The sequence below is a fragment of the Neopelma chrysocephalum genome, unplaced genomic scaffold (genome assembly GCF_003984885.1).
Source record: "Neopelma chrysocephalum unplaced genomic scaffold, ASM398488v2 Primary Assembly neopelma1_98, whole genome shotgun sequence".
In the NCBI taxonomy this organism is placed as follows: Eukaryota; Metazoa; Chordata; class Aves; order Passeriformes; family Pipridae; genus Neopelma; species Neopelma chrysocephalum.
The window spans coordinates 1,777,281-1,793,046 of NW_020897761.1; the positions used below are offsets into that span (position 1 = coordinate 1,777,281).

The 15,766-nt window shown below is 43.0% G+C and overlaps 2 protein-coding genes across 9 annotated transcripts in view; both read left to right on the forward strand.

The window, feature by feature from the left end:
- The window catches only part of TOR1AIP1 (torsin 1A interacting protein 1), a 16,349-nt gene extending 5,179 nt beyond the window's left edge, over nucleotides 1-11,170 (forward strand). The window contains exons 2-7 of the mRNA XM_027694536.1: nucleotides 1-123; nucleotides 385-453; nucleotides 4,057-4,167; nucleotides 5,244-5,303; nucleotides 7,546-7,605; nucleotides 8,652-11,170. Coding sequence (XP_027550337.1) covers nucleotides 1-123; nucleotides 385-453; nucleotides 4,057-4,167; nucleotides 5,244-5,303; nucleotides 7,546-7,605; nucleotides 8,652-9,451 — 1,223 coding nt within the window. The 3' untranslated portion in view covers nucleotides 9,452-11,170. The remainder of the gene's footprint in view (nucleotides 124-384; nucleotides 454-4,056; nucleotides 4,168-5,243; nucleotides 5,304-7,545; nucleotides 7,606-8,651) is intronic.
- A 4,465-nt stretch (nucleotides 11,171-15,635) lies between these two features.
- The window catches only part of CEP350 (centrosomal protein 350), a 68,557-nt gene continuing 68,426 nt past the window's right edge, over nucleotides 15,636-15,766 (forward strand). For all 8 annotated transcript variants that reach the window (XM_027694827.1, XM_027694834.1, XM_027694831.1 and 5 more), the window contains exon 1: nucleotides 15,636-15,729. The gene's annotated coding sequence lies outside the window, so the exon portion shown is untranslated. The remainder of the gene's footprint in view (nucleotides 15,730-15,766) is intronic.

Here is a 15,766-nt window from a genome sequence, read left to right on the forward strand (position 1 = left end):
CCGGCGTGTCCCCGGCGGACGAGGCCGGGCTGAAGCGGCGGCGGAAGAGCCCCCGGCTGGCGGCGCGGCCCGACGGGCCCCAGGATGAGGCGGATGGCGCGGCCCGGCCCGACGCGGTGGACGGTGAGCGGCGCGGGCGGGCGCAGCGCCGCGCGGTGGATCCTGCGGTTGAGGGCGCGGCGGGGAGGCGCGGAGCGGGGCGGGCGGGCGGGCTCGCCCTCTGGTTCCCCCCCCGGGGCGGGGGGCGTTGGGGCGGGATTGCCCCGCTGGAAGCACCCGGAGGTCCCGGCGAACCTGAACACGCGGCTGGTGCGCTGGGAAGGCTGTCAGGCCCGAGCCTCGAGCGGGCTTCAGGCCTCGCCCCTCACCCGTTTCTCGTTTCAGGGGACGAGCTTCACTTTGGGACGCCAGACTCCCTGACGCGACCCCCTATAAAAGCGTATAGATCGCCAGGTAGGCTTTAACTCCCAGAGGGTACTGCCTGCGCCGCTGGCAAAGGGGCTGCGATGCCCAAAACTTGAGGAAATGGAGATTATTGGGTTTTAGTTTTTACCGTGGCTCTGGCACACACGTGAGGAAATCCCGCTGCGGCTCCTGTCCCGTACACAAGGGATGGGAGGAGAAACCCTCCTCCAAAGGATCGGTGCGTGCAGAGCACGCCGAAGCCCTGAGGTGGCTGTTTCTCCTAGTGCATCACTTGGAACAGTGTTTTATCACAGCACTGCAGTGGGGAATAACTGATTTTGCTAACGGTGCTTGGTTTTGAAAGTCCGGATTTAAATAAGGCATCCTGAGCTGCAGAAATAGGTCCCCCAAAGGCTGTGCTCTGTAGAGGGAGCAGCAGTGCTTGCGAGGAAGTGCATAATTGGGGCTTGGCTGTCCTTCCTTTGAAGCACCAAGCACGGTCTGGTACTCGCTCCTGGACTGGGCTGCACACGCTGTTGTGTTAGCGCTGTGCGGCACCTTCTTGGTGCTTTAGTTGATGAAATCTGTGTCCTTCTCAAACTGGAGAGAGTTACTGACTGTGCAGTGCAGTCATGTGGCTTTAGCCTGTCATTCGATCAGAAATCTATGAGTTAATTGTACTTCCCTTTTACTCTGTTTTTGGGCATGTACATTATCAGTGTGTGGCAATGCTCAGGGATGAGTCTGGGCCTGTTCTGCATTCCCAGCCGAGTTCTTGTCCCCATGCTCTTCCTACAGTTCCAGTGCATGGCCTTGATTATGTAGCACTGCCCTTAAAAAGGGCTGCCAATATCCTGCTTCAGAAGCAGGATTTCCAGGAGGCATGGCAAAATCTTATCTTGAGGGAGAAAAAGCAAGGTTATTAGTATTTCTTGGAAAAGTACAAAGGTTTATCTGTGAAATAAAGCTGTGGCAAGCTGTTGCTCCCACATGGTGGCTGACAGGGTACTAAGAGGCTTAGTGTTTTAAAGGTGGCTGGGCTGCTTTAGGGGAGGTGCCAGCTGAGTGTTGATTTTTTTTAATTAGGCTTCTCTAAAAATGAGTCTGGGGGGAGATGTCCTACCCCCACCTCCCCGAGCTCGTAGCAGCTGTGTTGGATTATAGTCACAACAGGTGTAAAAGTATGATAAGAGACCCTATTTGTTTATGTAGAACCAGAGAAGTTTTCCCCCTTCAGAGTCCTCCCACCTGTTGTAGTATTATGTTTTTCCTGCAGAGTTTAGGGGATAGTCTGTGAGGCAGAGGGACAAGCAGGGTGGGTTTTTATAGGAACATAATAGTCCTGTTTTCCTGAGAACAGAATGGAAGCAAAACCACAACTTGAGAAACTGGTTTCTGGCTTCTGCGTAGAGGTTTTAAATATAGATCAGGCAACTTGCTTGTAGAGCTGGAAAGCTTTAAGAGCCTACAAACCCTGCCTTGGATTGAGCAGCTTCTAGATCAGTGAGCTGAAGAGACAGGCTTGCAATCAGTCTGTGAGTTGTCTTAAAATATGGAAATAGGGCATAGGAGTTAAAGGCAGGCTCTGGGTGTTTTTGGCACTGGAGTTTGTGCTCTCTGTCCCTGCTGTGGAACATGGCAGCAAGCGCATCTCAGGCTCTTCTCTGTTAAAAAAGATTGTGAGCCCGCAGGGATAGAGAGGCACTAAACTTAAAAGAGTGATTTCCACTATGTTAAAATAGTGGCTTTATATTTTGGTTTATAAACCTATAGTTTGTGAACTTGCAGATTTCTAAACCCTTTGATGAGCCTGGGCTATGAAATGGAGAGAGTAAGAAGATCACTCTCTCCAGGCAGGTGGCTGGCTAGCAGATTTATGGTGGGTTGAAAAAACCCTCACTAACTGTGTGGGAGGCAGGAATGAGCCTTTGGGTTGGAGGCTTAGGCACTATAAGGAAAAAACAGGCATGTCTGGACTGGAATTACATATATTTCTGGGAAAGTTAAACTTCATAAAGGGGAGTTCACTTGCTGTTGGTGATACCCACTGGTACAGAAGGTGCTGGTTCACAAGCTGCCTTCATGAGAGAAATGAACTTGTATGTATATAAACCTTTCCTTTGTTACAACTGCTTCTAAGAACTCTTTGAGACAGAGAGTACTGCTGGATGCAAAGAAGAGGAGAGGAATTAAAAAGTAGGGACTGCACTGAGTAGTCCTCTTTAGACTCATAGATGTGTCTGGTCTTCTGGTCACCGCTACTAGTGAGATTTTCTTGCAAAGCCCCGGTACCTAGTGAAATATTATGGGTATGTTGTTTGGCATTTCTGAAAATCAAGTAATTTAGTGAGTCTCTTCATTCACAGCTTTGTGGGAAATCAATCACTTACCAGCTTTTTAGGATGGATTTGAAAATACGGTGTCCCAATCACTGTGTGCAGATACTTTACTATTGCACCTGTAACTTAGTTTAAAACATACAGTTTCCACCCATTTTTGTGATTTGGGTGGGTTTGGTGGTTTGTTTTTTTTTCTCCTTTGTGTGTTTTACATACACTGGCTTGCTAAAGCTGCCAGAACCCATTAGGAAAAAGTCTGCTTTCTTTCTTGAAGTAAAATTACTAAACACTAGGTGGCAAGCTGTGCGTTGCCCTGGGCGTGTGGTAAAAGAGCTGCAGAAACACATTAAACCCCGGGAGAACCCTGGACTGTTTAAAGAATTAAAGGGCCAAGTGTGAATGTTAGAAAATGTTTTATCAGTTGTATTTTTCTCTTTGCTGTTTCCTCTGCTGATGCCCTTCAGCTTGATCATTGTACCATGGTCTCTGTTCAACAACTGTACTGCAGCTTTTATTCTATATGTGGACTTTTTTTCAACCCTTTGAATTTTGGAAACCATGTGGTTGCACTTTATCCTTTCAAATCTCTTTTCCTGGTGTTCTGCTTTTGACTGGCTTCCCAGCCCTGACCTTTGCTCTGTGACTCCTGCCATCTTTTAGGGATGTACTCTTTCTAGTTAGTTACATTAACTAAGTTGGGTTTCACAGCTGAATGACTCTGTAATTTGGCAAACAACCTAGAGGTGTTGGTTTAGGTTGTTCCTAGCTACCTGAGGGGGTTGAATTAGGAGCAGGGGTGCCCTAGGTTGCCCTTATGGTTATTGAAAGAGGATGGCTTGGATCACATAAAAAGGGGAATTATGTTCTACATTTGCTTCTCTCTCTTTTCCTCTCTGCCTAATGCTACATAAGACAGCACAATTGTTGTTTGTAAGGTGTGAGCCCAAAGATGTGGGAAAAACTCTCTGTATTTCCATGGTGTGTATTTATTAGTTTACACTGAATCCCTCTACTGTAGAGCATTTTGTGGCTCTTAGCACTCATGTTTTTAAGCCAAGGATTCCTAAAAATAAAGATTAAGAAAAAAAAAAGTGTGGCGATGTTAGACAGGTATATTTGTAGTGAACTCAAATTAACTATAAGCTTTTCAAGTCTTAGTTGCTTTTGGTTACATTGTAAGAAAGTAACTCTTGGGAGGTCTCAACTTGGAAAATTACTGATTTAGATCACGGATGTTCTGAAACTATGTCTTGGTCTTTCAGATTTATGATGTTACCAATCCTCTTTTTGTTCTTTTTTTGCCTCCTGACAGGTGGTTCTACAGTTTACTCTGAAGAGACTCCAGGAAAGGAAAAAGCAAAGGTTTATGACAGTAATGAAATCAAGAAACCGGCAGGGCGACCAAACATTTATACATCAAAAGGTAACACGTTTTCCCAGTACCTTTTCCAAGATGTAACAAATGATTGCTTCTGTTAGAAGAGGGAGGGTTGTCAAGCTGCAATCTGAATGGATTAAAAAGGTTTTTCAAAAAAATAAATTTTCAGTGTGTACTCCTGCCTGAGTCAAAGTAAAATTGATTGTGGTATGATGGTCATCTGCTTGGGTGTAAAACCTTAATGTTCAAGAAAATGCAGATTTTAACTTTGATAAATACACAGCTGTTTGGTTTTTGAAAAACAAAAATATGAGTGATATTGTACCTTCTTCAAAAACTGTTCTGAGAGTGGATCTTTAATTGCCTCAGGTGAAGAAACCCAAAACTTCTTTTTTCAAAAAGATGACTTACCTTTGACTTAAGCAGGGGAAAGCTGACTAACCAAGGGATTTGTGAGTGAGGGAGCACTTTGCTCATTGCTCAGAGATTCTTCTCGGTGTTTTACAGAAGCACTGGGGGTATACAAGGAGGAAAAAAAATGGGATAATTTTTAGCCAAGCAGAAGGTTACTACAGGTGGTTTGAATACATCCAAATGGATACACTAGGTAAGGGAGGTTTTTAGGAGTTGGCTCAGGCAGCCAAGGACATGTTTGCCAGGGTCCCCGCAGGTTTGATCACAGTGTTGTTAAGGTAATAGCTTTACTCTGTTTCTGTTTCTCCCTTCTGTTGAACAGTTTTGGTTTCAGGAGCGACAAATATCATACCCTGCATTAGCAATCAGTTAATGCTGCTGATTTGCCATCCTTTGCACTATACTATTAGTGCATCAATACTTCAACAGAAACAAAAATAAGAAGGATGATTTTGTGTCTTATTGGGAAAAGCAGGGTGAAGGCCAAATTAAGCCCTTGCTAAGATTTCTCTGGCTACAGAGGAGATGAAAAGGGGTCCAAGAGGCTGTCATATGGTGCAGGCTTGATTTGGCAGCACAGCATATACTCCTGCCATAATGAGCTTTTTGGATTTCATAGAAAGAGCTAAAAGTCTGTATGGCTGGTCTGCCCGATTCTGACCTCTGATGTGGTAACTTAAGTTTGTCCATTTGTGCTTTGGTTTCAGAAATAAAGGCTGACTTCCCTGAGAAAAATCAAGAGCACTTCTCAACTTTTACACCACAGAGTAAGTAAAAAAAAAAAGAAAAAGGGATACTTAGTCTTTCCCTGTAATTAAGGGAAAAGTATAGAATTATTTTCCTTTCCTCTGCTTCTGGTTTTTCTTGTGCCCTGGGACACTGTCTGGGAAGATGGAAAGGGACCTAGGAGGCAGATTCAAATGGAAGCTGGAGAAGGCAGCACACTCCAGAGTCAGAGCCCTTCTATGAGGTTATTCAACTTGCTGACCACAGAAAATGCCCCATTCTTCTTTTTTGTTTTTCTTTTTTGGCTGGATTAGGAAATGGAGTTGACTCATGGAACTGTAAGTGCAGAGCATGGACTAGTGGCTTTGTGGGGGTGAGCTGAGAAAGGGAACAAAACCTTCACCTTTTGGTGGCAGTGAATGTTAGTCTGTACTCAACACCTTACCTTTTATCCTTTCTCTGAGAAAGGGTGGCTGAATTAGTTGTCATATAGTCCTGGAAAGGAGCAGCATTTTTCTTTGCTGGCAAAATCCACTCTGGTCATCCAATGACCAACTCCTTGTGCAGACTTTTGGTTGTTTTTGTGGGTTTATTGTTTCTGGTTTTGTTTTTGGTTTTTTGTGGTTTTGGGGGTTTTTTTTGTCCTATTGGAGGAGTACTTGAAAGAAGAAGAAAAATAATGTAAATAATGTTCTAAATTCCTAGTAATGTCCTGGTGCTTGTTTCTGTCTTCAACAGGTATAGATAAACAAAGTCTTGTAAATCAGAATTCAGTCTGGAGAACCTGGGAGGGTAGTTCAGGTGTTTGTTTCTTTTTCGTTTTGTTTTTTTTGTTGTTTTTAAAAACCGTGGTGCCTTCCGGAAGAGCAGCTCATCTTGTGGTAGCTGCACATCTGTGACTGCCTTTGAAGAATGAATTGAGGCAAGGAGTTCTTGCTAGTCTGGTACTTTTTCTTTCCTGTGCCAGAGGTAATAGTTGCTGCAGGAGTGACTAGTTGTGTGTTGGGTGAAGAACTTGGGAAGATCACTTGAAACTCTGAAAGCTCTAAGGTTTCTGCAGAATTTACACATTTTGAGTTAAGCAACGCAAATGATTTGCTTGGCCTCTGTGCAAATTGTGTTGTAAATAAGGCAAGATTCTTAGGCAGGGTAGGATTTGGTTTTAGACTGTTTATTGAATTACTTTTTCCTTTGGGGTATGAGTTACAGCTGTCTCCTAAATATGAAACCTAGTCTCTGCAAACAGGGCTTCATTGTGAAGCGTTACAGAATCGAGGTGATTTTGATCTGTTAACTATTAGAAGACTGAGATAAGCTTAGCCAGTGAGAAGCTCCATGGCTGTGCCCTTTTGGGGCAGAGGGTTGAAATTACAGAATAGTGTAGTTCATTAAGCCAGTTAAGCTCCAGCTTTAACCAGAGCTGCTTTTAGCACCTTCTACGATTACATTCATACAGAAACAAGGTTACAGAATTTATTTCAGTGTCTTTAAATAACTACTCTGGGGTGTGTTTGTTCAATTTATTCTCAATGGTGCCATTGAAAGTGTCCTGATTTGGTTATATATTATTAAAGAGCCCTCAGCTTTGAACCAGTTGCTGTTGTTCACAAGGAGCCAGAAATTCTCATGTCTTTTTAATTAACTGACTAAATGCAGAAAACATGCTGACCAATAATTGCACTGTATATATTCATACCAGTCTCTTGGGAAAGTTGTTCATAACACTTTTATGGATAATGCCTCTTGTACATTGCTGTCTGAGCCCATTTAAATAAATAAACCAAAAGTATATTTTGAAGTTGAAAGCCTCCATTTTGCTTTAAAAGCACAATTCATCCCGAGAAACTGGCTGCTGATGAAGCAGGCCTCCAACCCAAGCTGCATGGAGAGGGGAAAATAAGACTATATATTTAACAGATTGCTTTGGTTTTGCTGCTTATATCTTGCATTATGTTGGTTTTCTAGTATGCCCATTAATTGAGTTTCCATTTTCACGTCCCTCAAATCCTTAAGCAAAATTGGGAAACTTGACTGGGACATGGGACCCTTGTGCAGAAAATAACAGGATGTTAAATCTCTGCCATTTTGTCACCTTGTACTTGAAATCTGCTTTTATTTGTGTAATTTTTCAAGAATTAAAAGTCTTTGGGGGTGATTTGTGGTAGGTTTTTATGCAAGATGGTCAGGATGGCTTGAGAACTGGCATTTGGTAAATAGATGGAGAGTTGGTTATAACTGTTGTCTTTGGTTTTTTCTCATGTTCCTTTCTTAATCTCTTAACAGGCAGAAGTAAATCTCAGTATCAGTCCAGTGTGGGGAAGCAGTCACAGCCTTTGGCTAAAAGTAAGACTTCTGCTTTCACTTCTGTTTCATGCTTGTGTTACATTTAACCATTTTCATGCCTTTCCAATTACCACAGTTCCTGGTAACTGGTGTTCAACCGAGGGTCCTTGCCAGAACAGATGACTTGCTTGGTGTTATCAGCACGAAGGAAGGAAGAGTGTTGTATAATAAGTAACATTTTCATCTAAATTTAAGGTCTTCCCTCTGTAATGTTTACAAGATTAAAGCCAAGGCAGGCCTAGTGGTGGTGTTATTTAACCATTGTTGCATTGCTGTCCTGATAAAAGTTAGGGTATGAAAAGGTAGCATAGGGCATACAGTTCTTCCTGTTTCCAGGAAGATTGGTGTATTTTGTCACTAATTTTACTGGGAACAGAATCAAGCTTGTAGTACATGAAACAGTTATTAATTTAACTGTTTAAATACGAAACCAAATCAAAGTAGTTTCCCGTGCACTGTTTGCTGTGTGTACTCTTTGTACAGAAGCTCACGGATCCAAAGGCCACAAATGTTTTCTGATAGTGCTGACCACCAGTGTTTGAGATGCAAATATTGCTGCAGGAACTATTTTTATCCTTATGGCACTAAGGAAAGAGAAATAACACAGAAACGTTCTGGTGCTGCCAGGTTTTGTATAGGGCATTTTCTGCAGAGCCTAACTGTAGGAAAAATCATGAGCTTTTTCAGGACTAGTTTTAAGCTCTTTGATTGAATAGAACAAATTATTGATAAACTTTAGGAAATAATCCTTTTTCAGAAAAATGTCCAATTTCTTAGTCAATCCAGAAATATGTAAAAATGTTCTTTTTATTAATGCTGTTTCTTCACTAAGTTGCTTAAGAAGTTCAAATTTGTGTTTTGTGGGTTTGTTTGCCTTTTTTTTTTTAAGCTAGAACATCTCTGTGCTCTTCAACTACTGTACTGGTAGCTTGAGAATGGGATGATTTCACTGAATTCTACTGTTTCCGCTTATTTTCCTCTCACTTGTTGACTTCTGATGCCTTTTAAAACATTGTTTTCTTCTTGTTTGCTCCCTCTTTCTGTAGATGATGGTGAATCACAGAGTGGGTTTCACAAGGGCCAGACTTTTTTACTGGTTCTGTTAATTAGCATCCCGTTGGTTTATGTCTTCTGGAGTGGAATTCCAAGTCTTCCATATGGGACTTCAAGTAGAGATGCTGAAATTCTGCAAACGTTTCGGGCCCGGATGAAGGAACTGAGAAACACTTACCAAAGTCAGGACCCCAATCTGTGGAGAAGAGCCCGCGTGTTCCTTGAGAAACGTCTTAACACTTCCCATCTGCACCTGGAGCCGGCTATCCTGCTGTTCACAGCCGGCCGGGAAGCTGAGAAGGCACTGAGGTGCCTGAGTAATGAGATTGCCGACGCTTTTGCCTTCTCCCAGAATGCTTCTACCATCCAGATCGATGGGGTGGACAAGGCCCTGTTGGATAGTGATGATGTCAAGCTGGAGGTGGATAAAGAGCTCAGCTCTGGGTTCAGTAAAGGCAAGAAGGTGGCAGTGGTGCATCGATTCGAGTCACTGCCTGCGGGCTCCACCCTAATCTTTTACAAGTACTGTGACCACGAAAACGCGGCATTTAAGGACGTGGCCCTTCTGCTGACGGTTCTCCTGGATGAGCAGTCTCTGAGAAAGAGCCTCACCTTTCAAGAAGTGGAGGAGAAAGTCCGGGATTTCCTCCAGGCAAAGTTCATCAGCTCAGATGTTCCTAGTTCTTATAATGGCATGGACACAGATAAGCTGAGTGGACTGTGGAGCCGGATATCTCATCTTGTGCTGCCTGTTTGGCCAGAAAAGGGCCTCCCTCTGGAGGGATGCACGTAAGAGTTACTGGAGAGGACTCAGGAAAGGAGGAAGACACAAAGTGTATGTTGCAGTGGCTGAACAGGGAAGAACTTGCTGCTGCTGAGCTCAGACAGCAGTGTAAAAGTCCTTTCTGTGCAGAGACGTTCCACCAGCTGGTGGGGTTGTTTCTGCTAAAGTAACTGGGACTTCTCTAAATAAACTACAGAGTGTAAGCAATGAACTTGCTGGTTGTTGGTAAGTTGTGTTCAGTGGCGTGTCCAGCCTCGCTGTCCTGGAGCTGGGTGTGTCCATCAGTGCAGAATCACTCATCTGCCTGTGGAGCTGACTTGATGCACTGTTGGCTTTGCTCTGAGGATCCTTTTCTGGTGGTGCATAAAGCTGGTGTTTCATTTGACAAGGTAACAGAATGCAAAAACATCACTTTCATCTGCCAGAGATGCTGAAAACTATGATAAAGTGATGTGAGCGTAAGCACAAGCTTTTTCTTGATCCATCTGATCACAACATAGATGTCAGCTGTTTCAGGCCACTTCTAGAAGTGGCAAAATTGCTTGAAAAATCTGTGACTTGTAGAGAACCTTTCAGCAAGCATTTTTCCCTTAAATGAGCCTTCCCTAAACAGTTCTGGAGAGTGAGAAAAGCTGAGATACAAAGGCTTGCTTAAGGTTAGTAGCACTGACATCAGTTAAATAATCCCTCAGCGCCTCTTTGCCTGGCTCCTTCCAGGAATTCTCTACTCTTTGTCAAAGTTCTGCAAGTCTTAAAATTTGGAGGGAAATGATAAAATGTCAGCCCTGTGTGTGTACTATCTCCTTTCCAAACAAAATTTTAGGAAGACGTAGATTATTTCTCATTTTACTAAGATCGTTATTTTTGCATCCAGAGAATTTATTTATTTGTGGTACTTGGTATTCCAGAAAAATAACCATTCTTCTCGTATCTGTGTATAACCTGCAGCTTGCTGTATAACCTCTTAGCAAAGAACAGATTTGCAATGCTTGTTTTTAAAATGTTTTTTTAGTCTCTCCTGTCAAGAATTCCTCACACCAGATTAAAAACAAAAACATGTACCTGTTTCTATTGTAAGTACTTTGTGTAAAAAAAAAAAAAAAAAAGAGAATTGCAGCACTTCCATTTCATTGCTGTTACTTTATGCTCTCAGCTATTGGTCTGCGTACATTTGGTTTTATTGAGTATGAAGGAGCATGTGAAGATCCTCTCAAATTAATAGGGTGTTTTCTTGTAACAGCTGAGAGATTGGACCCTTGAGCTGTCCTGTTGCAAAAAATCCGTTCTAATCAGGAAAAACCTATTGAGGAGCTGGAGCTTCTGGCTTCTTTGTTCAAGGAGAGGTTGGGGGTGTTAAGTGAATGGACCAAAATCACCTGAAGCATATAAAAGGACACAGTTTGAGAGACACAGAGCTGTGGTCACTTAGACTAGAGGTGGATTTGTTCTAACCACTGAGAGCCAGCAATGGATAGGGCTTCCTATTTTAATGGGAGAAATAGAACCAGTAAAAAGACATGGAAGTGCTGTTGTTCTGGATGTTTAAGAATAGCTCAGGAAGGAAAAGATGGCATTTACATTTTGAACATTTCACTGGACAAATGTTTTTTGAAAAAAAAGCAACAACTGTGATTTATTTCCAAATGTGTCCTGATACCATATTTGTTTGTATATTATGGAAACTATTTTAGTAATGATTCAAAATAAATATACTGGTTTGTTTTATAAGCTGTTTTAAGATTTGTCTACTGAATTTTAAGTGGTTAGACTTTTTTTGAACATATTTAAGTTGTTCATTTTACCTTTGCTCAAATACAGATGCCTAAAATACAACCTTTTGCAAAATTTAGAACTTTTAAGAAACTTTAGTGCAGTGGTAGATACTGGGATGCAGATGTGTGTATTCCATAATATCAGGCCTTCTCTCTGACAGGGAATGTTTCAGGAAATAACTGTGCAATGCTTTTTACTTGGTGTTCTTGTACTAATTCCCCAGTTCTGATTTCAGCTGGAACTAATGATAAGATATGGTTCACTTGTTTCATTAGCCCAGTACAAGAGTCAGCAGCTGACAAAAGGGATGACCTCATTCTTGTTCCACTCCTGGCTGCATGTTCTGTACCTTTGCTGTTGCAAACTAGTGCACTGTGAACTGACTGGAGGGGCAGTCTTACTGAAAAGTAACTTAGGAAAAAATTATCAAAACTGGCAACCACAAAAAAGATGAAGTTATGACATGAAGGCAGGAGATTCCATGCCTCCATTTCATACAACCCCCCCCTATTTAATCCAGGTTATGTTCTGTTTCTAGAACTTCCCCCCTCTTATGGGTATTAAAGAGCTATGTTCCTGTTTCAAGAGAAAATAGGAAGGTGCCTGGAAACTAAAGACTTCATGTTCTACTTAATGTTGTACCAGTCAAAGGAGAATCACTTGTTGTTAACTGTAGGGAAAGTGAGGTGTATTTATAAATATATGGTGGGCTGCATAGTCTGGAAAAATAAATGAAAAGCAAGACAGTGTAGGCAGTGACCCCTTCTGTAGGAGGAGAAAGGCTCAGGATTAGAAGACTTTTGCAGGTCCTTTTGTAGCTGTTTGTGGCTTTGTCCTTAAAAGGCTCTCATTAAATATCCACAGGTGCTTAATGCCGATCTCATTAAGCAACTCCTACTCAGCCAGAGGTGAAGAGTAATGTCTGTCTGTGTTGCTCACAGGCAGCTGATTGCTATCCTCCTTGTATAATTATTTCATTGCCTGCAGCAAACGGAGCCATTTGATGTTTTCCAAACTGTAAAATACTTTGGCTTCTTCGAGGGAAATCTCACTTGTGAAGTTGAAGTGTCCCTGACTGGAAGCAGATCAGGAAAATAAATAGTTTGTGACAGCAAAAATGCTTTGCTTATGCAGAGCAAAGACATCAGAGCTGGCCTTGGGACCAAGAAGGGGATGTTTCTTCTTCTGTGGCCTTCAGCATACAGACTTTGGGCAGAACACAATCCTTGTTGGGGCTGAACCAGCTCCATATCAAGCTGCAGACAAAATCTCCAGCACTCTGCAAATTGGACTGGAAAACAGTCAAACTGCTCCTTGGGTTTCAAACAGACAGACCTGCAGCTGGTGAGAGGTAAAAGATGGAGTGTGGCCCCTCTTCTGCTCCTCCTGCTGTCTCCTTTGGGCACCTGGAGGATGGGAATACCCCTACTGCCTTCAGCAGTGGACCCAGAACAATGCACTGCCCCATCTGTTGGTACCTTGTCTCTCACACCTTGCTCTGAGTCCTGCTGTGCTGAGCAGAGTTTGGAGCATGCTAAGCAGGTTTGGTAAAAGGAATAAGTTTTTTTCCCCCCGTTTTTTCACAGCAACAAGAACATAATCTCTTTTTTTTTTTTTTTTTGCAAATTAACAAAAAATTGTGGATTTCATATCCTTATTTTTTAAAAGTGTATTTGTTTTGAACTAATAGTTCAGCTCAAACTGAATGCAAAAGGCAAGGTGAGAGCTCCACGTTAAGGTAGGCGTAAAAGTATTTGCTATACAGGACTCAGCTATATAAGCCATCTGCAGTGTGATTGCCAGCATGCTGTATTTAGGAAAAAGAATCTGGTTTGGGAGGGTGTAATATATGGACAACTTGCCAGATTCTGTACCAGGACCCTGTGGCACAGCTGGAAAACTAAAAGGAATCTGAAGTGATGTCTTTATTTTATAAGAGAACAATTTTTCTTGCATTGTTTCTCTGTCAGATGAACTGCCAAACTGTAGGAGTATAGGGAGGGTGTCCTGTAGTCCTCACAGCTGTCCTGTGTCCTGTTTTATTGTCAGCTCCTGACAGTTGGATTTATAATTGAATGCCTGGAAAATCTCATTCCATGTCCAACAGGTGGAAGCACCCTTCCCCAAATTCCTCCATGGCTCTTGGGAGCCACGTCAATCAAGGAAAGGGGGAGGGAGTCTGGGGGGCTCGAGCTGATCTTTCGGCTGCAGTAGCCAGCTGCCCCTTTCTAATTTTAGAAGGGGTGTGCAAGAGTAGTGTGGAGTGGAAAACTTTCCAAACCTCTCTCTTAAAGCTGCAATAACTGAGTTAGTGAAAGAAGAGAATGTGGCTCTTTACTTTTAACTTACTCTCTGTCTCCATCCAGCACTTCCAGTGCTCGGGCAGTGCTGGCTGTGGTTACCTCCGTGGCTCTGCACTTTAGCAAGCTCATCAAGCTGGATGTGTCCAATTCCTCCTCTCAGCTGTGGCTGTTTGCAGGTAAATGGTTTCTTTATTTCTAATTGTAGAGAATTTCATAAGATGACTGCATTTTCTGTAAGAATGTCTTTCTCTTCTCACGTGATTTTTGCCCCGTCAGAGCTTTCTACTCATTGCTAGGGAGTCTTTGAAAAAGTAATCTAAAGTCTTACAGTTAAGTTCCACTGGCAGATACAGAGAATAAACAGAAGCAAAACCAGTATACAAACATTGCCTTTTAATTTTATTTGACTGACTGAAATGAAATTATTTCCATGTTTGAGAAAATCCTAATGTAATGCCTTGCTTGCCTGAAGATGAGAAGGAGGAGTGTGAAACTAGACTAACTGCTTCCAAGCAGAAAAGAGAAACTATGTTTAAAAGCATAATTAAAGAGGCAGTGCATTACGAAAGTGCTGAATAATTTAAATAGGCTGCCAGTCCAGCAATATTAAGCAGTAAATTTAAGCAAACACTATGTGATGATGGGGAATGTAATAATTTAATTTGCCCTAGTCTGCAATCAGGGCTTCCATACATTGCAGTAATATTGTTTTCATTGACAGAAATTGTCATTATTATTACATACAGTCTCCTGCATTTGGGAGTTGCAGGTTTGCTCTTTGAGGACTCAGGAGGGAATTTGACACTACCTACCACTTTTTCCCATTGGAGCTGTGCTTGTCTTTCGGTCTTCACGAGTCTTTTTCCCATCATCTGACAAAACAAAATCGTTTTCAAAGGTTTAACCACTGACATCTCGAGCTTACCTCTCGTTTCAAAGGAGGAGGTATGCTTATGCTTGAAAATGTACTCTGTAATTAGTTTGCGTATGTAAAAGAGCCAAATTAAGGTTAAATGAATATCCTGTAATTGTGACATGATTAAGTTCTGCATTGCCTAAGCTTCGTAGCTGTAATCTCTCAGCGTTTAGGGTGTTCTCCTATGGTGTTCCCATACTGGAATAACTTACATGGAAACTGTTGACTCTTCACCAGAGGAGAGGCTATGTAAAAATAGTTTAATCCCTTTTAGTGAAGGAAAAAAAAAGGGAAATAAAAGGCTCCAGTAGTTTTGGTGATCCTTTGGAGGCTGGGGCAGTTGACTCTCCACCCCTGTGCTTCTCCAAGAAATTTGGCATCAAACAGTCATACTAATGACTGAAAACCAGACTGGGGAAGTTGTAGACAGGCCCTGAAGGGAAGATTCCCAAAATAACTGCAGGAAGAAATTCTTTTTTTCCTATTCTAATAACTTTCCTTCTTCGGTGGAAATAATTTTGTTATAGCTGGATAACATCTTAGACCTATTTTTGAAACGTGGGTGGTTTTAATGCATCTTTGGGGTGGAATCTATGCAATAGAAGTCAGTATACTAACTAATTTTTTCTGGGTTTACAATGACTATTAAAAGTGAAATTAAGCCACTGGTAGTTATCTCTGTGAAGTTTCGCAAATGTTTATTTAAACTTAAAGTTGGCAACTGGCAGGCTGTAATCAGAGCCGCTTTCATTTAGAAAAAAAAATTGAATTATTATTCTAAAGATGACTTAGCTATGAACACAAATGACTTAAAAGCGGTGCCCTAGTTTCGGCTGGAGCCGCTTCAGGAATGCCAACATCAGCGCTGGGTTTAATTAACATTGCCAAGTCCTGGGCTTGCATCAACACCCAGGGCTCCGCAAATAAAATGCGAGGGGAGACTGCGCCGGCAGGTCAAACCTGCACAGCTGCGAGGGCAAAACAAAAGCTTACAGGGAGACATCGGTGAGCGCGGCTCTGAGGAGGGCAGGGTCCGCGCCGCACCCAACATGGCGGCCGGCGCTGAGGGGGAACCGGCGGGACGGCGCCATGTTGGGGAGGTCGGCGGCGGGCCGGTTCTCGCGAGAGTTGCCGGTGCGGCGCCGCCGCCGCCGCTCCGTGTCAGTTGCGGGCCGGTAATGGCGGCGCTGAGTGGCCGCTGAGGGGCCGCGCTCCGGGCCCTGGCCGCGCTCCACCCGCGGGATGTGCCGCCCCCCGCACCGCCACCTGCCGCCGGCGCAGCGGGCGGCCGCCAGGTGAGGAGGAGGCGGGAGCGGCCCGCGCCGCCGCCCC